The 26,712-nt window shown below is 43.5% G+C and overlaps 1 protein-coding gene across 1 annotated transcript in view; it reads left to right on the plus strand.

The window, feature by feature from the left end:
• Nucleotides 1-2,931: 2,931 nt before the first annotated feature.
• Nucleotides 2,932-26,712, plus strand: part of LOC117346301 (deleted in malignant brain tumors 1 protein-like) — an 88,078-nt gene continuing 64,297 nt past the window's right edge. The window contains exons 1-4 of the mRNA XM_033915701.1: nt 2,932-3,136; nt 8,632-8,946; nt 22,124-22,148; nt 25,744-26,039. Coding sequence (XP_033771592.1) covers nt 2,932-3,136; nt 8,632-8,946; nt 22,124-22,148; nt 25,744-26,039 — 841 coding nt within the window. The remainder of the gene's footprint in view (nt 3,137-8,631; nt 8,947-22,123; nt 22,149-25,743; nt 26,040-26,712) is intronic.

Below are 26,712 nucleotides of genomic sequence, written 5' to 3' on the forward strand. Positions count from 1 at the left end.
CTTTTCCTGATAATTCCTAACATTCTATTTGCTCTCGTTGCCACCGCCACTGCACACGAAGCTGAGGGTTTCAACGTATCCTCAATGATGGACATCTAGATCATTTTCCCTAGGTGGTGACTCCTAATGTGGACCCTGGCAGGGACACTCCTGCAGAAACCTCGTAGGAACTACTTCCAATCCCATCGGATTCCTGCAGATCTGGAGGGGATCCCCAGCAACCCCATTTCCGTGCAGCTCTCTTCCCTAAATCCACCCCTGATGCTGCCTACTTTTAATGCTCCTAAATTTGAGTTTAATGAAATATTAATACAAAATTTTTCACTCAGTCTTAGTAAATTTTCAAAGAGAACAATTTATAAGCAAAATTCTTACAGTTAGAAGCATAAATCCTTTGAATATCTGGCTCTTTGATTTCTAAAAAAATACTGTATAATACCACTTGTTGAAAACAGTACACATCAGTGTTACTAGCCCTAAAAACTTTAAGGCTTTAAGGGCCTCAGAATCGGAGCCTACGCACAGACTGGGATGATCCGCGTAGTTTTACCACTCCTGCTCCAATCATTGGTTCACTTTTATATTTGCTTTTTTTTTAGTTGTATTTTTATAAAAACTTGTTGTTTTAACCCTTCACCAAACAATTCTATAAATTAACTATTTCTTCAAAGACAATAAAGTGCACTTGTTTCCAAAAATTTGAAAAAATAGACCAGACTTATCTCATTGTTAGTGGTCTTCACTGTTAGAATCTTTTTAGACACTTAATGTCATATCAGAATGCCTATGATTTCTACATCATCCAAACATGAGTCCCATTTCACGACAAGGATGCCCCAATCAATATCCAGCTTATTGAAATCACCTATTAGGAGTGCTTCCCCTTTCATAGCTATAATATCATTTTTGAATTAAATCTGGCCACCTTGCCTGTAAAGGAAGCCTGAATTTCTCATCTGGTGAGGAAACAGGATGTTGACCATAATTTATAGCTACAGCGGAGAATTTTTTTTTTTTTTTTTTGGGGGGGGGGAAGTCTCTAACCCTGGCACCCTGGCAAATAACTGATATTCCTGCTACTTTAAGCTGAAAAAAAAAAAGGTTAAAGAATGTTAAGTGTATAAGAATAAAACAAATATTTCCTTTGGCTTCAGTTTTCTTTGTGTATTGGAACCTTTTGGGAAAAAACAACTTTGATCTCTTCTGGTTGCTTTTATTTCTCTGACCAAAGGACAGTTGGAAGAATCAATACTGATTTGGTTGTTGCTAAACCAGTACTGTGGCCTTTAGTTATTAATGAAGCAATACTATATATATAATTTTTTTTTCATTATTTATATACCACTTATAATCTAAGTGGTTTACATACAGGTACTCAAGCATTTGTCCCTATCTGTCCTGGTAGGCTCACATTCTATCTGTTGTAAATGGGGGATTAAGTGACTTGTCCAGGGTCACAAGGAGCGGCATGGGATTTGAACCCACAACCTCAGAGTGCTGAGGCCATAGCTCTAACCACTGCGCCACACACTCCCCACCACACACTCTGAAATGAATTTTCTTTTCTACTGGGATCTCTGAGGCCAATATTCAGCAAGGTGGCAAATAGTTATCTGGATAACTTAACCAGATATTCAGTGTGACGTTTGCAGATGAATCTGCTGCTGGATCTATCTAGTTACAGTTATTTGGATAAATTTAGATAGGGTTGGCAGATGTTCCGGAAGGAAAATCCGGACCCAGGGCCACCCAGTTCTGCCTGTGTCGCATCCCGTTTCGCCCCCCCCCCAAGCCCCGCCCCCCAGATAACAGCCACACATGTGCAGACATGATGCAGTGACATCACCGCAGATGCCCTTTCCCGATACGATTTTGACGGGAAGCTTTTCAAAACCCGGACAAAGTGCTGGGTTTTCCAACACTATCCGGGGAAATCTGAACATCTGGTAACCCTAAATTTCGACCAACTTTCTGCCTAATTCTATCTAGTCAGCATGTAGTTTTGCCACACCCCAGGATCACCTCCAAACCAACCTGTTACGTAGCTAGATTTTGGGTGACTGGATAAAAATTTAGTGGGGTTAAGGCAGTGGTCTCAAACACGCGGCCCGGGGGCCACATGCGGCCCGCCAGGTACTATTTTGAGGCCCTCGGTATGTTTATCATAATCACAAAAGTAAAATAAAGCAGATTCTTGATCATATGTCTCTTAAGCTATAAATTACAATATTATTATTAAGACTTAGCCAAAAGGAAAGATTTATAAACTATAAAGAGTTTTACGTCATGCAAAATTGTCATTTCTTTAATAAGACATTAACTATCTTTTTCTGAGGCCCTCCAAGTACCTACAAATCCAAAATGTGGCCCTGCAAAGGGTTTGAGTTTGAGACCACTGGGTTAAGGGGACAAGGAATACACAAAGATATACAGATATCTTTATTCAGATTTCCAGCAGACATTCAAGTCAGAATGCTGAAAATGTTGGCATAACTTTATAAGAATAACTTTATCTGTAAAGAGTTATCCCTATTATTTCTGCATTCAGAAATTTAAATATATTAATTATGGGGCAATTTATAACTGGGCACAACAATATAGGCATCCACTTTATGCGGACTGTGAGCCTATTTCAGTCATGCACATAATTGCCTCTATAGAATACTAGTGTAATGGGGTCACCTGATGCTCTTGGTCTGAATGCACGTCCCTCGCAGCAGCTCCGGGGCATCCGACTTGTACAACTTTTTTTTTTTTTTTAAACTTTTCTGCAGTCTCCAGAGCCCATTGCCATATATTCCAGCACAGAACCCTACTCACTATGGGACGATACCTTTTTTTTATTGGAAATCTTAGGGGGTTATGGCTCAAAATATGATGAAATCTACACGTGACAAGTAGAAAACCTTAGACTTCAAGATGGCCGATGACATGGCGGGCCCGATTTTTATACTGCATGAAGACATGGTACGTGAGCTTACTAAGAATTTAACTGCTTTGATGGAAGATAAACGTTCAAAAATAGATCCAACCATCGAAGACCTTAAGGAATGCTTTGAACATCAAGTGGGCAGAATTCAACGCATGGAAGATCGAATTGCACAACAGGAAGACCTCGTCCATAACTTTGAGCAGCGTATATGCAGCTTGGAAACCTTTCTAATGCGGCCCTGCGGGAACAACTAGAAGATCATGAGAACAACAAGCAGGAGGAACAATGCTCGATGTATTGGCATTCCAGATCATATAAAAGATGTTGACTTATGTGACTCATTGGAAAAGTGGACCCAGCTGCGTTGTCAATGTCTCTAAGTCTGGAACGGGCACTCCGTCTGGGGCAGAGAAGAGATGGAGATACAAAACCAAGACCTGTGATAATCATGTTCTTGAATTTTGCTGACAAGGAATGGATTTTCACACAATATTGCAAGGCACATGGACTTAAATATGGTGACCATCAGATCTTACTGCTCCAGGATTTCTCTGCGCAGTTGGCGATCCACTGGCGGTCGATTGCGCCATTTTGCAGTGAACTTTTTCATTGCCACATTAAGTTCTCACTGCTTTATCCAACCAGGGCCCGCACACAATATGCTAATAAAGTGTTATTTATTGAATCTGTGCAAAAACTGGAGAAATTTGTTAAAGCATTGCTGTCAATCCCGGCTGGAAGTGCGATTGTATGACCCCTCCTCCCCCCCCCCCCCCCCCACCAGAGATAAATGATGCATTTATAGAAAACCCATCCAGATTGTGACCCTATTTGAGGTCTCGACCTACAGTTTGGGAGGCTCTGAAGTAGAGAGTGATTTTTCTGCTCAGGAGAGAGTTCTGTGAGTGGTGGTCACAAATAAATTAGAAATGAAAAATCCTAAGAGTTATAGACATTTGTTGGAGTTTCCTGGGAGAAAAGGAGGAAAAACATTACCCACTCAAACCCTTTTACCTTTAGGTGAAGGTACTAGATACCATACATATAAGGGATTGACAGAACTAGTCCCAAAGGCCCTAAACCCAAGAATGCTCCTAAGGGGGCATTACATACAGGCATGCTGTCACCCATCTTTCTCTGGCCAGAGGGTACTGTATAAAGGAAGCATCACTGGACAGCCCAGAGGGCTGATCTACAAGGTCTGCTCCCCAAAAGAGTTCTGTTCTACAAGCCTGGTTCCAGTGGTCTGTTCCATGAGGCAGATACCCAAAGTCTGATCTCGAGATGCCATAGGCCAGAACCAGTGGACAGACCCAGGCTGCAACATTTCCAGTGACCCTGCCTTGGCAGCTCATTATCTCCATGCTGAGCTCCTACCACCTGAGAGACCTCTCCTGAAATGAATGTGCTGGGCATCACCTGAGAGACCTCTCGTACACTGACTGTGCTGGGCTTTTTTCACCAGAGAAGAAAAAATGGTAAAACTAGAGAGCTTAATTTGAGGTTACCGAGAGGAAGACTTAGGGGCAATATTAGCACATTCTTCTTCATGGAGATGCTTGGAATGCCCTCCCGAGGGATGTGGTAGAGAGGAAAACGGTGACGGAATTTAAAAAAAAAAAAAAAAAAGCATGGGATAAAAATAGAGGATCTCTAATTAGAAAGTGAAGGATGTAAATTAAAGAACTAAGGCCAGTATTGGACAGATCTGCATAGCCTGTGTCCCATATATGGTGATTCGGTGTACGGTGGGCTGGGGTGGGCATCAATGGGAACTCCACTAATATGGAACATGAGGATGTTACTGACCAGACTTTATGGTAGATATCCTGCAAAGAGGATGGTTGGATAGGTTGGAGTGAGCTTGGACGGCAACTTCTGCATTTGGAACCTAGGACAATACCAGGCAGACTTTACAGTCTATGATCCAGAAATACCAAAGAAGAGACAAGTTAATTTAATTATGTATTTTTAATGGGTATCACTAATGGGCAGACTGGATGGACCGTTCGGGTCTTTATGTGCCGTCATTTACTATGTTACCTGGTAGAAACCCAAAGAGTAGCAACATTCCAGAGCTGAGATTGTGATGTCATAATTCCTCATTCCACCAATGCCTGAGAGCCAACCTCAGCAGTGATGTCACAATGGCTTGATTAGATGACAACTTCAGCATTTGGAACCCAGGACAATACCAGGCGGACTTCACAGTCTATGACCCAGAAATATCAAAGAAGAGACAAATTAATTTAATCATGTATTTTTTAAATGGGTATAACTTATGGACAGACTGGATGAACTGTTCAGGTCTTTATCTGCTGTCATTTACTATGTTACTATAGGTTTCACATCTGCTCACATTGTACTATCTGACCACTGCAGCTGCCACTTGTTATAGGAATAAAATATCTTAAGAACATAAGAACATACACAGCCTGGTTCATATTTGTTGGGTATTGTATTGTCCAGGGGTAAGGACTTGAATCTGTTTGGAGAACACAGGTAAATATCCATATCCCAGAGTACTACACATTTCATATATATTATGTTCCCTGTTCCCTGATGCTTGGGGACCTGGAGCTATATAAGCACCCTCTGGGGCTGGTAATTTGCTTACAGGTGGATATCCCAGCTATATTCCCAAAGAAAAGCATGTGAATAATTGTTACTAATAACCAAACCTATAAAAGAGCTCTTATATACTGCACACTGGTCACACTCATCACAGTAAGAGGAGAGAATTTGCATGCCTCATTAAACTAAAGAATGAACGGCTGCCACTGTCTTTATCACTGGGTTCTATGCCTTAGCCTAAAGCTATTGATCATCATACCCATTAACCAATGTACTACAGTAGAATCTCAGCTAACCAGTACTTGGTTAACCGGCACTCTCACTCAACTGTCAATAAAAAAATCACCGGGAAAAAAGAAGTCCCCCAAAGCACCAGTGGCAGCGGTCATGAGCTGCAAATCCCACCCACCCTCAAGCCCCAAAGCAATAGCAGCAGTCTTGAGCCATGACCCCCCCCCCCCAATTCTGTCCCAAAGCACCAGCACAAACCCCTCCCCCTACCTCCCTTGCTTAAGCTCCAAAGCCGCAGAAGTGGTGGCGGTCCTGAGCCGCGAACCCCCTTGCTCGCTCCCTCCCTTCCCTGAAGTGGCAGCCGGTCAGTAGTAAGCGGGACTGGCCGCGAGTAACCTGTTTTGGGCGCTGCCTCCTGCTGACTGACTGCTGCTTCAGGTAAGGGAAGGAGGGGGGGTTCACGGCTCAGGACTGCCGCCTGCTTCTACTGCTTTGGAGCTTGAGGGAGAGGAGGCTTTGTGGCTCAGAACCACTGCCAGACTGGTCGGGGCAGAAGGGGGGGGATTTGAGATTTGGGTTAGACAAGGTTTCTAACACAGCACTCTCAATCAACCAGAAAAAGTTATCCGGCATCCACCAATCCCCATGGGTGCTGAATAACTGGGATTCTACTGTATTTCAGTGTCCCCAAACCACAGCCAAGTGGACAGATCATACATTTTAATACCTAAGTGAAAAATTCTCAGAATATTGGCATATTCTGCTAACTAGTTCAGCCTAATCCACAAGTATATTCGATAGGACTTTTTCTGTAGTAATAAATTGTCCTGATGATACATATCAGTTAATATTAGCAGAAAGCCATGCTCATAAAGATTCTCTTTTCTGTTTCAGTCTATACCACAGGATTCATGCTGGTAGGTAAGTACCTCATTCACCAATTTATATTGCTTTTTTTATTCTGTCTAATCCAAAGGAATTTTAGAAAAAAAATTATACATAAAGGGTTGAGAATTTCTATCCATCTGTCTGTCTGGTGGCAGCATAAGTCTTTGAAACTTTAACCGAATGGAACCAAATTTGTCATGTGTGGAAAACAGGGGCAAACACACATCAAATTCAGGCTGCGGGTACCAGAGAAATAGTCTCCCAAAATTGCCTAATCCATTTCCACTACTCTATTCAGAGTTTCCCTACTATGATTTTGAGCATCCCATCAAATATCTGTAAATGTGATATAAGGGGATGATAAAAGTGAGTATTGTACATATTAGGAGCGTTTCAACATTTCATCAGGGTCGGGGACGGAGAGAGCAGAACGATTCGGAACTTTAGCTAAACGCTAATTCCCTGCAATAATATTATGGCTCCGGCGAACATTGCAAGGAATTAGCGTTTAGCTAAAGTTCCGAATCGTTCTGCTCTCTCCGTCCCCGACCCTGATGAAATGTTGAAACGCGTCGCTGGGGATTAAGACAGACCCGATTCAAAGCTAAGTTACCATTAAGCATTCATAGTTTCACAATATGTTTTCTAAATGAGCATGGATACTTTATAAATTATATAAATTATTGAGTAATAAAACGTAAATAAGAGTTTATTCAAGTTTCAAGTTTATTCAAAATTTGTTGAATCGCTTATTTAAATTTACTAAGCGATTTACAAAAACAAGAAAAATAATACAAATACAAGGTTAGTTAAACTTTAATACAATGTTAAAAAAAGAAAATTAAATTAAATTAAATTAAATTAAAATTATACAGACTAACGGACACATAAGGAAAGAAGGGTAAAATTACATATGTATAAAAAAATAAAAGGTATGAGGTAAAAAAAACATGAGGTAAGGGAAGGAAATAAGGAAAAAGATAGGATTAGGAAGGATTAGGGAAATTGGTTTCATACATTATATGCGTCCTTAAAAAGGAAACTTTTTAAGCTACTTTTAAACTGCTTTAAATCCTTTTCAGTTCTAAGATACAGGGGCAAGTTATTCCATAATTGTGGGGCTATGACAGAAAAAATATCAGTACGACGAGTTCCAATTATTTTTAGTGAAGGAACTGTTAAAAGATTTTGATTGGTTGATCTTAATGTGCGAGAGGTACAGTATGGGATAAGTAGTCTGTTAATAAATTGAGGTTCGTTTGTGCTCAATGTTTTAAAAACTAAAAGTAGTATTTTAAAAGTAAAACGATGAGAGATAGGGAGCCAATGAGATTCAATAAAAAGTGGTGTGACGTGGTCAAATTTTTTACAGTTATGTATTAATTTAATTGCTGTGTTTTGGACTATCTGGAGACGTTTTTTCTCTTTCTGAGAGATATTAAATAATAATGCATTACAATAATCCATTTTTGAAATAATGAGTGAATGAATAAGTATGTTTAAAGATTTAGGCTCTAAAAATTTAGCAATTGATCTGATCATACGCAATCTAAAAAAAGATATTCTAATTGTATTTGTAATATGTTCATGAAAGGTTAATCCATCATCAATTGTGACTCCTAATATTTTTAGGGAGCTTACTTGGTTTATTTGTTCATTATCTAAAATAAATGAAGAATCTAGGCGTATATCTTTTTTCCAGGGGAAAAAGAGTGCTTTGGATTTTTGAACATTTAAGGCTAACATGAGCACATTTAATCAAAAGAATCACACTATACATAGTTCCGGTGAGGACGGCTACCACACAATTTTAATGTGTGGCATTCTGAGGAACAAAGTGTGACTTGAATACAAATTCAGTGGTGGGCATTAATTTGTCGATGATACATTAGCATTGAAATATTTGTGCATATTCATAGCTTTTGAGTACTGAGCCTGTAAGACATTATCTTGCCTTATAAAAGGTTTAAAACATTACTTTTTCTATGATTGGGGGTTTTTTTCAGACAGTCTTCAGATTCGACTGGTGGATGGACCCCATAACTGTGCAGGGAGAATAGAAGTATATCATGAACACGAATGGGGTACGGTGTGCGATGATGAGTGGACCTTGGCGGCAAGTGCGGTAGTGTGCAGACAACTTGGCTGTGCATTGCCCATTGTACAACCTGAAAAGCCCGCCTATGGCTCTGGGACAGGCCCCATTTGGCTAGATAATGTACACTGCACAGGGACTGAGGCCCTGCTGACACAGTGCCAGCATAATGACTGGGGACAGACCAACTGTAACCATGCAGAAGATATTGCTGTTATATGTTCAGGTAAGTCCCTAACTAGGATTTTTAAAGAGGAAAAAACTTGCTTATAAGTCACAGGATGGGCAATTTACACAAGTTATGCTTGAGCAGAAACAGGAGTTACCCAAGTAATCTTTCTGTTACAAGACAAAGGATTCTGTACTGCAACTATTATCCTCCTATAGTCGTGAACTGCTGCAGAACCATGTCACTCAAATCTTTCAGCTCCTCCCCTCAGCAGTGGAGTATGGTGGTTTGTACCAAAGCAATCAAACTCCACTGTAACAGAAGAAAAAAAGAGGAGGGGCATGGGGAACTTTCCTATCATACATTTCTGTTCTACTCTGTAAGTCATGAAAGAGAAGAATAATCAACATGAACTTGCAACTTAGGAGTATCAAGGAACCAACCTGTTGTGTGCAACTAGCACTACCGCAAAAGAAAACCCCAAGGATCAATCTTATTCATGGGTTTTTTTTATTTTACATTCTTATAGAACTGACAGGAGAAGAAGCCCCATGTTGGACCCAGCAATGTCCAAGGCAGCAAACGGGCAATCTGTGAATGTGCACAGTGCGGGACGTACAGAATCCTTTGTCTTAGAAAGAAGATTACTGAGGTAAGAACCTAATCTTCCATTCTGTTGCAAAGACATAGGATTCTGTACTGCAGCTGACATCTAGGAAGGGACAGATGAGCCTGCCTGCCCCAAATGTGGCATCCTCTTGAGCCATCAAGTCCACTCTGTGGACCATTCGGGTCTTTATCTGCTGTCATCTACTATGTTACTATGTAACCTTGCAAAGGTATGGAGACTAGACCAAGTAGCTGCTCTACAGATTTCATTGGGTGGAACAATTTGGGACTCCACCCAGGAGGTGGAAACATTCCTGGTCGAATGTGCTTTGAGAGAGATAGGTGGCTGTTTGCCACAGCCTGTTGTGTGTTTAATGTACAGTGCTGCATGTGCATTCTACCGCTATAGAAATAATAAATAGTAGTAGTGGTTCACTTTCAGAAGAAAAAACTGAAGAGGGCACTATACTCCACTGTTGAGGGGAGGAGCTGAAAGATGCAAGTGACATCCTTCTGCAGCAGTTCGTGACTATAGGAGGATAACAGCTACAGTACAGAATTCCATGTCTTTACAACAGAAGTTCTCATGAATGAAAATTGCTGTCTTCATTAGATAATAGCATGCATGCCTTGCGTGAAAGGGGTGTCTTTAGGTGAGAAGCAAGGATTAGAGTGGGAAAGGAAAAGTATATGCAAGGATTTCATAGTGACGACCATGCTGTATTGCATAAGCACTGCTTTACATGCATAAAAGGCTCGTATAAAATTTACCCCACTGTAAAAGTATGCACAGTGACAAGACAGCACATACTTTTACGAGGGGCTGCTGAAAAGTTCTCAGCCCAACCAACTAACTTCCTAAATTCTGAGTGTTATTTTGTTACTGTAGCTGAAAAAGAGAATCTTATTTTATTAAGTGCCAATTTGCAGAAACAAAATTCTATGTTTTTTTACATTGTTTCCGATCATTGATTGAACCATATCCACGTCATTCTCTTCTTGCTTGGGCTGAGAATGTTTCAGTACCCCCCTCATACATGATACAAGTATAGGTGATTTTGGATGCCTAGCTTGCATAGACTATAGGCAGAGAGTCATGAAGCTACGTATATAGGCAGAGAGTCATGAAGCTACGTATATTTAGATCAACTCCTAAGCAGTTGTAAATATACTTGACTATATCATAGCAGTGGTTTTGGTTGTTTTCATACTGCTATTTCATAAAGATACTAAATATTGAAATGTCTTCCAGGATCCTCAGCTACCAGGAATGCTAGACAAATATTGACTGTAATTAGGGAAGAAGCAAAGAATTTGAACCCTGATATTATCCACCTTGGAAAAATGACCTAGCCAACACTAACAGACTTGCAGCGCAGAAAGCTTTTTGGGAGCTGGGGGAGGGGATAAAACCTTTTGTAAAGACTGTAGCTTTTTCAGAAGTACTGCCTACTTATGGAAAGGGAGAAGAAAGAGTATAAAATACTGAGAACTCAATAGGTGGCTCAAAGCCTGGTGTCATCAAGAAGGCTTTAGGTACATAGGAGGATGGGGCAATACATGGAAAAGCAAGAGAATGTATTGTAATGATGGGCTACACCTTACCATGGCAGGAAAAATAATCCTAGCTGAGAAATTCAGGCAATATGTTTCTAGGCATTTAAACTAGAAGATGGGGGTAGCGTATATATGGAGGTTACTTCCGGTGGCCACTCCCAGCAAAAGACAAGATTTGAGGATAATAAAGATAGCAATGAAAACACCAATATTAGCAATTCACTTCCTAGTGATGCAACAGGAAATGAGCTGAAATTAACAACTATACATAAAATGAGATTGTTGAGGAATAGTAGCTGGAAAGCAATGACCACAAACGCCCAAAGTCTAAGCAACAAAAACCAGGATCTGCAAGCCCTGATGGTCCAGTACTTGGCAACTAAACTTTAATGCCAAAAAATGTAAGGTGATGCATCTTGGCAGCGGGAATCCTTGCACTACATACACCCTAAATGGAGAAAACTTAACAAAAGCTAAAGTAGAAAGAGACTTGGGAGTAATCATCCGTGAAGACATGAAGGCTGCAAATCAGGTGGAGAAAGCCTCAAAAAAGGCTAGACAAATGCTTGGCTGCATCAGAAGAAGCTTTATCAGCCGAAAACCCGAAGTTATAATGCCATTATACAGATCCATGGTGAGACCGCACCTGTTTTGGAGGCCACATTACCAAAAGGATGTGAAGAGAATTGAGTCAGTTCAGAGTAGAGAGCTGCACGGGAACGGGGACGACGGGAATCCCGCGGGACCGCAGGCATCCCGCGGGTTCCCCCTTTGGGTCACGGGGATCCCGTGGGGATGCCCCCTAGGGTCGCGGGGATCCCGTGGGGACGCCCCCTAGGGTCGCGGGGATCCCGTGGGGACGCCTCCGAGGGTCGCGGGGTTCCTGCGGGGCTGGATGTACTCAGTCGCGCGGCTCTTCTCCCTACCTTCTCTGCTTGCAGCACAGAGCCGAACGGAAGTCTTCCCGACGTCAGCGCTGACGTCGGAGGGGAGGGAGGGCTTAAACAAAGCCCTCCCTCCCTCCCTCCGACGTCAGCGCTGACGTCGGGAAGACTTCCGTTTGGCTCTGTGCTGCAGGCAGTGCAGGTAAGGAGGAGAGTAGCCTCGCGGTTCGAGTGGCTACCAAGGGAGGGGGCGGTCCACCCCGCCACACCCCGCCCTGGTTGCAGCACAGCCGGCCAGGTCCCCTTACTTTTGTGGCACTTCCCCGACCGACCGACAACAGCCCCGGTCCGACAATCCTCCCTGCCCTGTAGCCGCAAATCTAAATTATCTTCTTACAGCAGCTGTAATAAGGTAATTTAGATTCGCAGTTAAGGGCAGGGAGGTTTGTCAGACCGGGGCTGTTGTCAGTCGGTCGGGGAAGTGCCACAAAAGTAAGGGGACCTGGCCGGCTGTGCTGCACCCGGGGCGGTAGAGAAGGAGTGGGGAGAAGGACGCTGAAAGGCCATGGGGAAGACGGGAGGAGGGGGGGAAGGACTCTGAAAGCACTTGAAGACAGAGGAGGGAGAAGGACGCTGAAAGCACATGGGGAATACAAAGGGGTGGAGAAGGACGCTGAAAGGCCATGGGAAGGGCGGGGGGGGGGGGAAGGACTCTGAAAGCACTTGTGGAAGACAGAGGGGGGAGAAGGATGCTGAAAGCACATGGGGAAGACAAAGGGGTGGAGAAGGACGCTGAAAGGACATGGGGAAGACAAAGGGGTGGAGAAGGACGCTGAAAGGCCATGGGAAGGGCGGGGGGGAAGGACTCTGAAAGCACTTGTGGAAGACAGAGGGGGGAGAAGGATGCTGAAAGCACATGGGGAAGACAAAGGGGTGGAGAAGGACGCTGAAAGGACATGGGGAAGACGGGGGGGGGGTGGAGAAGGACGCTGAAAGGCCATGGGGAAGACAGAGAGGGAGAAGGACGCTGAAAAGACATGGGGAAGCAGAGGGGGGAGAAGGACACTGAAAGCACATGTGGAAGACAGAGGGGGGAGAAGGACGCTGACAGGACATGGGGAAGATGGGGGGAGAAGGACGCTGAAAGGAAATGGGGAAGAGAGAGTAGGGAGAAGACGCTGGCAGGGAAGAAGACAGATGCCAGACTATGGGGGGAGCGGAGAGAAGAAGATGGGTGCCAGACCAATTTGGAAGGGGGAAGAAAGGGAGAGGCACAGTAACAGAGCAAATGGAAGATGCAGAAGGAAGAGAGACAGTGGATGGAAGGAATTGAATGAGAACATGAGGAAAGCAGAAACCAGGCAACAAAGGTAGGAAAAGAATTATATTTCTTTTTTTTTATTTTGCTTCAGGATAAAGTAGTATATTAGTTGTGTTGATAAAAATTTATAAACATTAGAGGCTCTGGTAGAAACCCATTTGCAAAGTATGTATTCTTCCCAATTAATATTTTCAAATTAATAAAGTCTTTTTGCTTATTTGTAAATGGGTTTCTACCAGAGCCTTTAATTCAGTAGCATAATTAAATGAAATAACTATTTCTGAAGTTTATATGGACGGGCGGGGACGGAGGGGATTCCTCGTGGGGACGGGTGGGGACGGAAGGGATTCCTTGCGGGGACGGGTGGGGACGGAGGGATTCCTCACGGGGACGGGTGGGGACGTGTGGGATTCCTCACGGGGACGGGTGGGGATGGGTGGGACTTTGACGGGGACGGGTGGGGACGGGTGGGATTTCTATCCCCGCGCAACTCTCTAGTTCAGAGAATGGCCACAAGGATGGTCTCAGGACTTAAAGATCATTCATATGAAGACCGTCTGAGCAGTCTGCGCTTATACTCGCTCGAGGAGCACAGAGAAAGGGGGGGGCATGATAGAAACTTTCAAGTACATAACAGGTCGCATCGAGGAGGAGGAGGAAATCTTCACTCTTACGGTGACAAGAGGACGTCCGCTAAAACTTAGGGGAGGAAGATTTCATGGGGATACCAGGAAATACCGAGAGGGTATTAATAGATGGAATGGTCTTCCACGTCAGGTAGTCGAGGCTAGTAGCACGCTCGACTTCAAGAGACAATGGAACAAACATGTGGGGTCGCTACAGAGGTATGATAGGGGATAGTTTCTCGAGGGTGGAAGGGATCATGATTGGGCAGACTTGTTGGGCCGTCGGCCCTTTTCTGCTGTCATATCTATGTTTCTAAGTTAGAAACAGACTTGGATATTGTTGCTTTCACAGAGACATAGCTTAGTGTTTCCCATGGATGGGACGCCAATATACCGGGCTATAATCTTTTTAGGAAGGACAAGAGATGGTTGAAAAGATGGAGGAGCAGCTCTCTATGTAAAGACAGATATCCAAGTGACTGAAATTCTGGGGAAAGAAAGAAGTGATATGGATAGCTTTGAAAAGAGAAGATGAAACTTCTATCTGGGTGGGTGTTGTCTACAGACCTCCGACTTAATCGAAGCAAGATCTTGTTGCAGATATTCATAAGCTGAGGAAGAAAGGAGAGGTGTTATTGTTGGGTGATTTTAACCTGCTGGTTACAGACTGGAAAGTTCTGTCTGTGGAATCAGAAAGAAGTAGGGAGATCGTGGATGCCTTTCAAGGGGCTCCGTTCAGACAAATGGTGACGGACCTCACAAGAGAAAAAGCGATACTGGATCTGGTGCTCACAAATGGAGAAAGTGTCTCTAATGTCCGAGTGGAGGCCCACCAGGGAAGTAGCGATCATCATACGGTTTGGTTCGATATAGCAGCCAAAGTGGAGAATGGCCACACAAAACTCAAAGTCCTGAATTTCAAACGTACAGACTTTAGTAGCATGGGAGAGTACCTGAAGAAAGAGCTGATTGGATGGGAAGACATATGAGAAATGGAAAATCAGTGGTCCAAGTTGAAAGGTGCAATAAAAAGAGCTACTGACCTTTATGTGAAGAAAATAAATAAAAAGAAGAGAAAAAGGAAACCGATATGCTTCTCCAAACTAGTGGCAGAAAAAATAAAAACAAAAGAATCGACGTTCATGAAATATTAAAAAAAATCAGGAAGAGGAGCACAGAAAGTAATATCAGATGAAACTGAAAGAAGTCAAGAGAGAGATACATTTGACGAAAGTGCAAACGGAAGAGCAAATGGCTATAAATATAAAAGAGGGAGACAAAAATTTTTTCAGGTATATTAGTGAAAGCAGAAAGAAAAAAAAAATGGAATTACGAGACTTAAAGAAGATATGAACTAGAACTGCCCAATTTTCAATTCGAATTGATTCATCGATTCACTCTGGCTGAATCGATTTGGGTTTTATAAAAATCAGCCATACCAATTCAGTGGTCAGATCTCAGCTCCCTGTCCCTCAGCAGCAACAGGACCGTGATCGGAGTGATGGTGCAGTCAGAGGAGGCAGCTGTAAGAGCAGAGCTTCCTCCTGTTACAGAGCCACGGGAGCAGGCTCCTGCAGCTAATCCCCCACCAATCTGAGGCGGGCGGCTATGAGATGAATCACAAAGCATGGCTCTCGGGGCTAGGCAGAACCGCACATGCACAGCATCAGGGGGTTGGCAGATGTAGATATAGTCATCGGAACAAGGGGACCCGAGGGCCATGGCTCCCCCCCAAATTGTGTCCTTCGGTTCAAGTCTGCCATAGATAGGAGACGAATTAGCCAGCCAACCAGCTGGTAGTGCTTGCATATAAGAAAAAGCACTGTCAGCTGGGAAGTTAGGAGTGCGGATTGGAGCTGCGGGGGAGGGAATGAGGAGAGAGAGACTAACAGTTGGAGGAGGGAAGGTAGGAGAGAAAAGACTGGACTGCAAGGGGGAGTGAGTTAAAAAGGAAGGCGAGAGATACCTGACTGGGGGGGGGAGGGAGGAAGATACCACAAAGGAGGGAGAGAGAGAGAGACCCATGGAGAGAGAGGGAGGAAGAGAGAGAGATGGTAGTGGGGAAAAAAACAAATGGATATGGCAGTGGAAGAGAAGGTACAGAGAAGGAAGATGGATGGTGAGTACGGAGAAAATGTCAAAAGTGCAGGAGACCCTGTGAGTTGATAGAAGACAAACAAAAACTAGAGTCTGGGACCAACATGATTTGAATAATAAAATGACCAGAAAACTAAAGGTAAAAAAAAAAAAATAATTTTATTTACTATTTTGTGATTACAATATGTCAGATTTGAAATGTGTATCCTTCCAGAGCTGGTGTTAAGACAGCAAGCGTGAGCTAGGATCTAACAGAACAAGGAAAAGACTTTTTTGTTTGTTTTGTTTACACCACAGCATTGGCGCAGTGTTGGAGATGGCAAAAGTAGGTGGGGTGGGTGAAGAAGCTACAAAATAAATCTGCCATGACATTTAAAAAAAAACACCCAATTGGGCAGGAAAATCAAATCGAAAAGTTTTTCCTTGAATAGGGCAACACTAGTACTATGAACCACTATGTGGAGAGTGATGAGGACAAAGCAAACATGCTAAACAAATACTTCTGTTCGGTATTCACAGAGGAAAAACATGTAGAAAGACGACAATTGGTTAGCAAAGTTACACTTGAGAAAGCTAATTACGGCCTGCAGAGGATTGCTGGTGATGTAGCGATTCTAGCAGGCTGCTGTCAGCCTCCATTGCACATTCCCTTTACTGTGGTTCCGCCCTTCCTTTGACATCACTTCCTGTTTTGGTCTGGGATGAACCACGGCAGAGGGAAAGTGCAGTGGAGGCCAACGGCAGCCTACTAGAATACATACATCACCGTTGATCCTCTGCAGGCCATAATTAGTTTTGAAAGTGAGACCAGGAGGCCAGGGGGAAGCTGGACGAAGGTGGAGAGAAGTGAGAAACATGCCAGCCTTTGGGGGGGAGGGTCTGGAGTAGCTATTAGAGGTGCACGGGGGGAGGGGGGTCCAAAGAAAGGGGTATATGCCAGACTGAGGGTGGGGGAAGAAATAATGGGTCTGAAAATAGAGGAGAGGGAGAGAGATGGTAGACAATGGGATGGAGGGAGGGAGGGAGGGAAAAGAAAGGGAGATAAGTTGGACCCAAGGGATGATGTGGATGGAGGGGGATAGAAATACTGGATGGGGAGAGTGGTCATTAGAGAAATGCTGAACTGCGGGGATGGAGACAAAAAAAGGAGAGGTGCCAGACCGCCGGGGGAGGGAAGGGAAATGGAAGGGGAGGACAGAGATGAAAGACAGATAGTGAGCATGGAGAAAGAAGAAAACGTCAAATGGGCAGGAGACCCTGGTAAGCGAATTAACAAAAGATAAACAGAAACCGGAGCCTAGGACCAACATGATTTGAATAATGACCAGACAACAAAAGGTAGAAAAAATAATTTTATTTTCTCTTTTCTGATTACAATATGTCAGATTTTAAATGCGTATCCTGCCAGAGCTGGTGTTAGACAGCGAATGTAAGCTAGGACCTAACAGAGAGAAGAAAAGTCTTTTTTGTTTGTTTATTTTGTTTACACCACAGCACCAGCATGGGTAGGAGAGGGCAAAAGGGGTGGGGTGGATGAAGAGGCTACAAAATAAACCCACCAGGATGTTTGAAAAAAACATCCAATTAGGCAGGAAAATCAAATCGAATAAAGAAAATTGATTCAATAGGCTGAATCGAATCAAATCGAAAATTTTTTCCCCTGAATCGGGCATCACTAGTAGTAATAGCAGCTGGGGAAATGGGAGAGGGCATGAAAGAGAGCAGAAATTGTGGAAAGGACTCCTCATTCTAATCTGGCTTGTACCAGCTAAGGACCTCCTCCACAGGTGGCCAGAACTCCCTTCTACCAAGCTCAGCAATGAGTGGCAGCATCTCTGAGCATGTGCAGGGTTCCAATATTGGTGACTGCGATGCTGCTGAACGTGGTAAAAGGAAGTCCTGGCCACCTTTTGGAGGATGTCTATACCTGGAAGGCTTGGGGATCCCTGCCAGCTGAGGCACTTATATTTTGAGTTGGGTGAGCAATCAGGGGAATGGCAGGGAGGGAATGGAGAGAAGGAGGTGGGCAAGTGCCCCCTCCAAAAAGAAATTGGCCCCTTGTTATGCCACTGAATGGAAAACAAGCAGAGGGGAGGGTTTTTGGTTTGGTTTGGTTTATAAGTTTGTGATATGGGTTATATGTAACATGACCATTTATTTTTTTCATCAAAACGAGACATCTATTAATATTCAGCCCCGCCCCAATCCTGCCCTAGCCCCACCCCCAATCCCGGCCTAGCCACGCCCCGGCCCTGCCCCCGATTTATTCCATTCATTTTTCATGTACACACAATATCTTATTAATTCATAATGGTAAACATAAAATTTAAAAAAAACACAAAGCACACTAAGTTAGGGAAAATGTTAATTATCATTTACGAGTTTCAGGATTTTTTCAAACATGTCAAGGCAAATTACTTTAAAATATGCAATGTCACCTCAGTAACTAAAGAAAAATAGACAAATATAGTACAAAATATAGACAGCAAATATAAATTCTCAAAACAGACACATTTTGATCACTAAATTTAAAATAAAATCATTTTTCCTACCTTTGTTGTCTGGTGATTTCATGAGTCTCTGGTTGCACTTCCTTCTGACTGTGCATCCAATCTTTCTTTCTTTCGCATCAAACATTTCTTTCACAATCCATCCCCATCCCCTTTGGGTCCAGGTCTCTCTCTCTTTTCCCTCTGTTACCTTCCCCAGATCCAGTGTCAGTTCTCATTTGTACCTTTGTTCCAGGTCTCCCTCTCTCTCCCTCCTGTGTTATGATCTTAAATCTCCCTGTTCTTCCCCAGGGCCTCTCCCCCTCTGTCTGAACCTCCCATAGTCCTGCATCTGCCTCCTGTCTTTCCCCTTTGGTCCAGGCCTTTCTCTCGCTAGTCTTTCTAATCTGCTTACAACCACCCCTTTCTCTGTCTTTTTCTCGCCTTCCTTCCTCCCTCCCTCCTTCCCTCCCAGAAGATTTTAGCATATCTCTCTCCTCCTTTTCTCTACTCAGATCTGGTATCTGTCTCCTTCCTTTTTTCCTCCTCCTAGGTCTGGTGTCTGTCTCCTCCCCTTTCCCCCTGCTCAGGCATCTCTCTCTCCGCTCCCTTCCTCCTGTTCTTCCTTCTCAATTTATTTTCTGCCTGTCTAAATTCTTTCTTACAATTTCCTTCTTTTATTGTGTCTGCCTATAGCTTGCCACCTCTTTCCCGCACCCCTTCCAGTATCTAACTCTATCCTGTCCCTCAATCCAGCATGTGCCCTTTTTTCTTTCTCCTCCCCACTTCCTTCCAGCGTCTGCTCCCCCTCTCCCCCACTTCCATTCAGCATCTGTCCCTCCTCTCTCTCACACTTCCATTCAGTATCTGTCCCCTTCTCTCTACCCCTTCCATCTACTGTTCACACCCTCTGTCTCGCCCCTTTCATTCACTGCCCTCTCTGCCCTTTCCATCCAGTGTCTGCCCTCTCTCGCTCTCTCTCTCTCTTCCATATGGCATCTTCCCTCTTTTTATGTCCTTTCAATAGACTGTCCTGTGCCCCTTCTCTCCTTTGTACATGATTCATTTTAGCTTCACCCCCTCTCCATTTTTCTGTCTCCACCCTCTCCTCTATGCTCTGGCATCTCTCTCTTCTCCTTTCTTTCCTTCCCACCCCACGGTCTGGTATCTTCCCTTCCCTGATTCCCTGGCATCTTTCTCCTTTCCTTTTCTTCCATCTCTCCCTCCCCCTCCATGCTCTGAAATCGCCTCCTTCCTTCCCCCCTTCCTTTTCCCTTGGTCTGGCATACCTTCCTCCTTCCCTCCATGCCCTGGCATCTCCTTTCATTCACTCCCTCATCTTCCTTCTCCTTCTCTTTCTCCCTTCAGTTGGGTGCAGCAATTCTCTCCCCCTCTGCTCCCTTTCCTCCTTCTGTCACCCAAGGCTTGGCATCATGCACTTCTTCGGGCAGCAGCAGCATTCACAATTCGCTGCTGTTGCCAACTCGGGCCTTCTTCTCTGTTGACTCCTGCCTATTGAAGGCAGGACCTGGCAGAGAGGAAGACCTGAAGCCGGCAACAGCAGCGAATTGTAAACGCTGGTGCTGCCCAAAGAAGTTCATGACACCAGGCCTTGGAGCACCTGGGGCAGACCGCTTATCTCCCCCCTCCACCCATGTATCCCTAAGCACAGAGCCCCAGTAAATTGCAGCGGAGTCAAGGGAGCAGCAAAATGCCCTCGGGACCCCTCCTGCCAGAAGAATGAGCTTGCCCTTATTGCTTCTCCACCTGATCCTTATCGCCTGAGCAGAAAAAGAGCGTCACTTGGAGCGAGAGCCCGAGGCTGAACCAGCAGATTTACTTTTCCTCCTCGGCAGCTCTTAGGGGAGTCTCTACTGCATGATGGGCATTGGCTTTCATCTGCAAATCTATCCTGATGGCCAAGTCAACAGCTCCCACAAAGCAGTCCTTTGAGTAAGCTGCTTTGCAAGCTGACACTTCCACTTGTCTGGCTGGGGATTTTAAACAAACAAAAAATCAGAGCGCCAAGCTTTTCAGAGTACTCAAACACTTTTAATAGGAGCTGCCGAAACTGCGGGAATCTTATGGTTGAAATGAACCCCCTCTTTTCAAACAATTAACCTTTGAATAGAGTGTTTTCTAGCTGTAATGTTTCCCTTCCTTCCTCATACTGGGTTACGTTTTATTTTCTCTCAGTTTCAGCCCAAAGAATGGAGGACCCTTAATGCAAATAAAATTTCATTTTTGCCATCTGGTTAGCGGTACCGGCGCAGCTGTAGGCAGGGCTGATGGCAGCTAAGTGAGCTGCCTGGATCGCGGGGCCCCCTTAAGCTGTGCGGCCCAGGGCAGCTGCCCTGTTTGTCACCCCCTAACGCCGGCCCTAAGAATAGGAAGGGTGGTTCCAGACCTGGCAGACCCCCCCTGACCATTTTGGCCCTGCAAGGGAGGGAAGTGGATTACTTGGCAGTCGGGGATCCCCTGCCCTGTTTGCTCTTTTCTCCCCAACATCAATTCTGACGATGGAGAGGAAATTCCGGCCAACCAGGCAGCGATTGGCTGGCCTGGAACTTCCTCTCCGACGTCAGAATTGACGGGAAGAAGGCTTCTGGGCCGACACCTCTGTACTTTTCTTTTTTGTGGTTGTTGCTGCGGCGGACGGGTAAGCAGGGAGACAGCCCATTCTCCTGCGATCCCCTGTCCCGTCGGCCCCCCACACAGCTTCGGGACGCCATCTCTGAAAACGGGACATTTCGGCGTCCTGAAGCTGTGCATGGGGACAATGGGACAGGGGATCTGAAAAAGGAACAGTCCCATTCAAAACGGGACGTATGGTCACCTTAGTTATGTAACCTAAAACCACTCAACCCAGCAGTATAAATAACTAAATCACAAAAAATATATGCGATACCACTTATTCAAAACAGTACACATCAGTGTTACTAGCCCTTAAACTTTCAGGCTTTTTTTGGGGCCTCTGAATCGGAGCCTACGCACAGCTGTTAGATCACAGACTGAGATGATCCGCGTAGTGCTACCACTCCTGCTCCAATCATTGGCCCGCTTATAGTTGCTTTTTTTGTTTTTATAAAGCTTATTGTTTAAACTGATGTGTACTGTTTTGAATAAGTGGTATTGCACCTTAGTTATATGTCACAATCCAGAAGTCAGTCCATTGCTGCTAACTATATTTTTGCAGTACCTTAGAAAGTCCAGTGTGTTTCTTTCTCTTGCAGATGTTGATGTGCCAAAACCTACAATCAATTATTTGCCCAAAAACATTAGATTTGAGAAAGGAAGCACTCTGAAGTTAATATGTGGAATTACTAAGCTATTTGTCAATACCACCATCTATTTTTACAAGCTGAATGAATCAAATCCCATCGGAATGAACATACTAATGAGAGAAGAGGACACAGCAACCCATGAACTGACAAACTTAGACACTTTCAATGAAGGCGCTTACAGATGCATCTATAAAGTTGACGTCATGGGAAAAATCATCAAGTCTCAATTCAGTGATCCTGCATATGTTGTCATTGGCAAGTCATTGATCATTTTCTTAATATTGTTGTTTTTTTTTCTTATTCGTTGGTAGCATTAGTCTCTGAATCTGAATTCTCCTCAAGAATTTATGTCCCACACTGGGTAAAGGGTCAAATCCCACCATTAAGCACAAGTTTGAATGTGTGTAATGCTAAGCCATGGAATCATTTCTTCCAAACACAGTAACAATATTGCGATATACACTCTAGGAGACCCTTCACCCCACATTTGCTTTAAGACTGCATCATAACAATCATTTTCCCTACAGTCAGCCACTGAAATGCTGCTTCTTAATATATCCCAATATCTGAACTGGAATGGCAGACAGATTATGCATTAGAGATCCCTTAGCATAAAAAAATAAACACTTAGCTAAGTCAGACCAGTGGTCAAACCCGGCATCCGCACATATCACCTAGATAAGATTTTAGACAATGCTGGGGAGGAACCTCCTGTCTTGGTACATGTGGATATCGAGACACGGATATTTGATAGGGAGGCTCTGGCAGGAGGTAGGAAGCTAAACTTCAGAACCTCCAGGATAGCATTTTCAGAAGAGCTCCCTGATCCACATGCAGGATCCAAGAGAAAGGCAGAGCTCCAGAATCTCAGGGTGTGAGGGAGGAGAAACATAGAAACATTGATGGCAGATAAAGGCCAAACAGCCCATCTCCTCCTTTCCCTAAGAGATTCTACGTGCCTGTCCCAAGTATTCATGAATTCAGACACAGTCTTTCTCCACCTGACACAGTCTTTTTCCTACTGTCCATACCTCTCACTATGTACCCTAGTATGTTTTGTTTTTTTAATTGAAATTTATTAATATATCCAAACAAGTCAACAGGATATGGGAATTTACACAAAAAATATAGAAATATTATTTTACCCTAGTATGTTTATGTTTATTAAAATTTGATTTCCTGCCAAAGCTTACAATAGTTCTCAGCCATTGCCTTTTCAACTTGTTTGGCCACCTTAAGACCATCGCATACTATCACACCCAAGTCCCGTTCCTCTCTCGTGCACAAAAGTTGTTCACTCCCTAAACTGTACAGTTCCCTCAGGTTTTTGTAGGCCCAAACGCATGGCCTGGCATTTCCTACCATTAAATTTTAGCTGCCAAATTTCAGACCATTCTTCAAGCTTCGCTCGGTTATTCCTCATGTTATTCACACCATCAGGGGTGTCTACTCTATTACACATTTTGGTATCATATGCAGTGAGGCAAACCTTACCTGACAGCCTTTCAGCAATATTGCTTTCAACAAATATTAAAAAGAACAGGCCTAAGAACTGAATCTTGAGGTACACCATTGGTAATATCCCTTTCCACAGATCGATCTCCATTGACCATTACACTTTGTTACCTTCCACTCAATCAGTTCATGACCCAGTCCTTTACTTTGGGGCCCATACTGAGGGCAATTAGTTTATTTAGTAAACACCTATATGGAACTGTGTCACAGTCTTTGCTAAAGTCTAAATACACCGAATCTAGCATGTTCCCTTAATCCAACTCTCTAGTCACCCAGTCAAAGAAATTGATCAGATTTTTCTGACAAGACTTGCCTCTAGTGAATCCATGTTGCTTCGGGTCCTGTAATCCACTGGATTCCAGAAACTTCACTAATTTCTGTTTTAAAAGTGTTTCCATTAATTTACTTACCACATAAGTCTGACTTACTAGCCTGTTGTTCCTTACTTCTTTCTTACTTCCACTTTTATGGAGAGGGACCACATCCACCCTTCTCCAGTCCTCTGGTACCACACCCGATTCTAGAGAAACATTGAAAAGGTCAGCCACCAGAACTTCCCTAAGTTCCTTCAGTACCCTCAGATGTACACCATCTGGCCCCATTGTTTTGTCCACCTTTAGTTTAACTAGCTCCTCACAAACACAATCCTCTGAAAATTGATCAGGGTCTACCACGCTTCCATCCATATTTGTGTTTGTCTTCTGCAGTCCCGCTCTCGGTGTTTCAGCTGTGAACACAGAACAGAAATATGTGTAAAGTAATTCAGCCTTATCTTTATCAGCTTCTACATATTTCTTCCCTTCACCTTTGAGTCTCACAATGCCACATTTGCACTTCATTCTATCACTAATATATTTTTAAAATGTCTTGCCTCCCTGTTTTACCATGTCAGCTATTTTTTTCTTCCATTTGTATCTTTGCTTTCCTGACTACTCGACCAGCCTCTCAACTTTTCCCAGATATTTTTGCCTGTCTTCCGCTTTCTGAAATCTTTTGTAATTTATGAAAACTAACCTCTTATTCCTTATTCCTATAGGAGGGGATTTAGTCTTAGGCCTCCTTCCCATTGCATTCTGGGATGCACTGGGAGTAGCCTATGATTTCAATTGGTCAGATCCCTAAGCCGCTGATTACTGAATCGCGGCTTTGGGGAGTCCCTGCCGCTCAGTTGATGGGGGGGTTGATCCCCCTGCCGCTCTCAGCTGCTGCGGTCTAGCGGCCAAGATAAGCGGCTGAAATGTAGGCCTGGGTTTTCTGGGCCTACATTTCAGCCCCCTATCTTGGTGCAATTCTGTAACCGGCACCCTGGAATGATTGACAGGCGATCGATTTGGACACCAGTTACATAATCCGGCCCGTTATGCCTAAATAGGTTCAAGGTGGCTTATCTGTATATTATTTTGTTTTATTGTGTTTTATAATGATTTGGGTGTTTTTATCTTATTTATTACATATTGCTTTTTGGTGAATTATTAATTAAGCTTTGAAATATACCTAGACCTTTAGATTTAGTATTGTGTATTTGTCTGAGCAGTCAGGTACTTTTCTATAGTAATTCAGGAATGATTATAACATTCTGATATATATTGTTTTTTGGTGAACTGTTTAGATGTGCTTATATATTGATTGGTCTTTTTACCTTGCAGCTGTACTGATTGTTTGCGTGCTTTGATAGAGTGTGTGTCATTGGCACTCTCCCTACTGGTATTTAAAACGTTGTTTGAACTTTAAGAATACAGTATAATTCTGCTTGATATATATGTGTTCAGTCTTATATATGTTTTGGATCCCTTTTATCGGTTTTGATTAATTTTTTTTAATTTGATGTATGTGGATTTTTAAAATTAATATTTTATTGACATTTGTTACATAAATAACAAAAAAAATCAGGAAAAAGGCAAAAGCAATTTCAAACAGGAAAACTTACAGTTCAAAATAAAACTTACTTCAAGTCCACATCAATGAAGCTGCACAATGCAAATAACAATTTTTGTATAGGTAACAATTTATAATCATCCTATACAGGCAAAGACCAATTCCAGTATGTCACTAATCTTCTTCAACAACTATATTAGAATCTGAAACTTTCAATTTCAACTTTATCATTCAAAAAATTCTTCAATTGTGATGGATCAGATGTATGTGTTTTACAACTTACCCCTGATGCAGCCCTATTTTGGACGAAACATGGCCCCTGTCGGATGATATTTTAAGCTGACAGAAATAAAGATCTTCATTTATCTGATATGGGATTCGCTCTTCCCTTCGCTGCCAAAAATACAAAAAAATGTTTGCATTAATTCTCAAACTCTGCTGGTCCATAAAATCTGTCTCTGCATTTTTAGTTACTTGAAGATTGTATCTTATAGATCTCTATCCAACCATTCTGATCCTGTGATTAAATATTTTCTATTGCATTGTAGTTATTAACAAAAATTTATGAAGTCTATTTTCAGATCTGTTCCCTATTAGGTTGGTAAATGGTTCCAATCGATGTGCTGGAAGGCTGGAAGTATTCCAAAACAATGAGTGGGGAACTGTGTGTAAAGATAACTGGAATATAAATGAGGCTAACGTAGTCTGTCAGCAGCTGGGTTGTGGGCTTCCTGATCTAGAAAGAACTGCTGATTTTGGGGAGGGATCTGATCCAATCTGGTTGGACAATGTGGAATGCAGTGAAACAGCAACACATCTGGCCAAGTGCACAGCCAATGCATGGGGTATTCACAACTGTAATCACCATGAAGATGTTGGCGTTGTTTGCTCAGGTAATATTAATATAATTTCTAAATTGCTTAAGCATATATGTATGTCTTAGTCTACCAAGAAGAATCTCTCTGTTTTTAATACCTCTGGTCCAGCTTATTCCTGATCCAGTCGCTATCCCCCCTGAAGCATCATCCACCCCCTGAAGCATCCCTCAGCAGGAGTGCTCAATTCTTCCTGCTGCCATCCCCCCAAAACATGCCTCGGCAAGAGAGCCCAATTCCTCCTGTCACAACCACCTTGAAGCATCTCCCCCCCCCCCCCAAGCATCCTCTGGTTACCCGGCGCCCCCCCCTTTCCAGGGCCCTCTACCTACCTGAAGACTCCACCCTGCATCCCCCCTAACAGGAAGACCACCCCCCACCTTTTAAAATGAAGATCCGGCAGGAGGGAGGCATATACCCTCCAGACAGCAGGCCCGTCACTACAGAATCGCAGGCCTTCCCCTTCCCGATGCATCCTGGGATGCACCGGGGAGGAGCATAAGGCCCTGATTGGCTAAGTTGCCTAAAGCATAGGGGCCCAGAATGCACTGGGAAGGAGATCTAAGACTTTGGTTGGCCCTTGTGCCTAAAGCCCCTCTCTATGGGAGGGGCGTTAGGTGCCTGGGCCAATGAGGGCCTTAGACCCCTCCCCAGTGCATCCCAGGATGCACAGGGAATGCCTGCCATTCTG

The sequence above is a fragment of the Geotrypetes seraphini genome, chromosome 12, assembly GCF_902459505.1.
Source record: "Geotrypetes seraphini chromosome 12, aGeoSer1.1, whole genome shotgun sequence".
NCBI classification, from domain to species: Eukaryota; Metazoa; Chordata; class Amphibia; order Gymnophiona; family Dermophiidae; genus Geotrypetes; species Geotrypetes seraphini.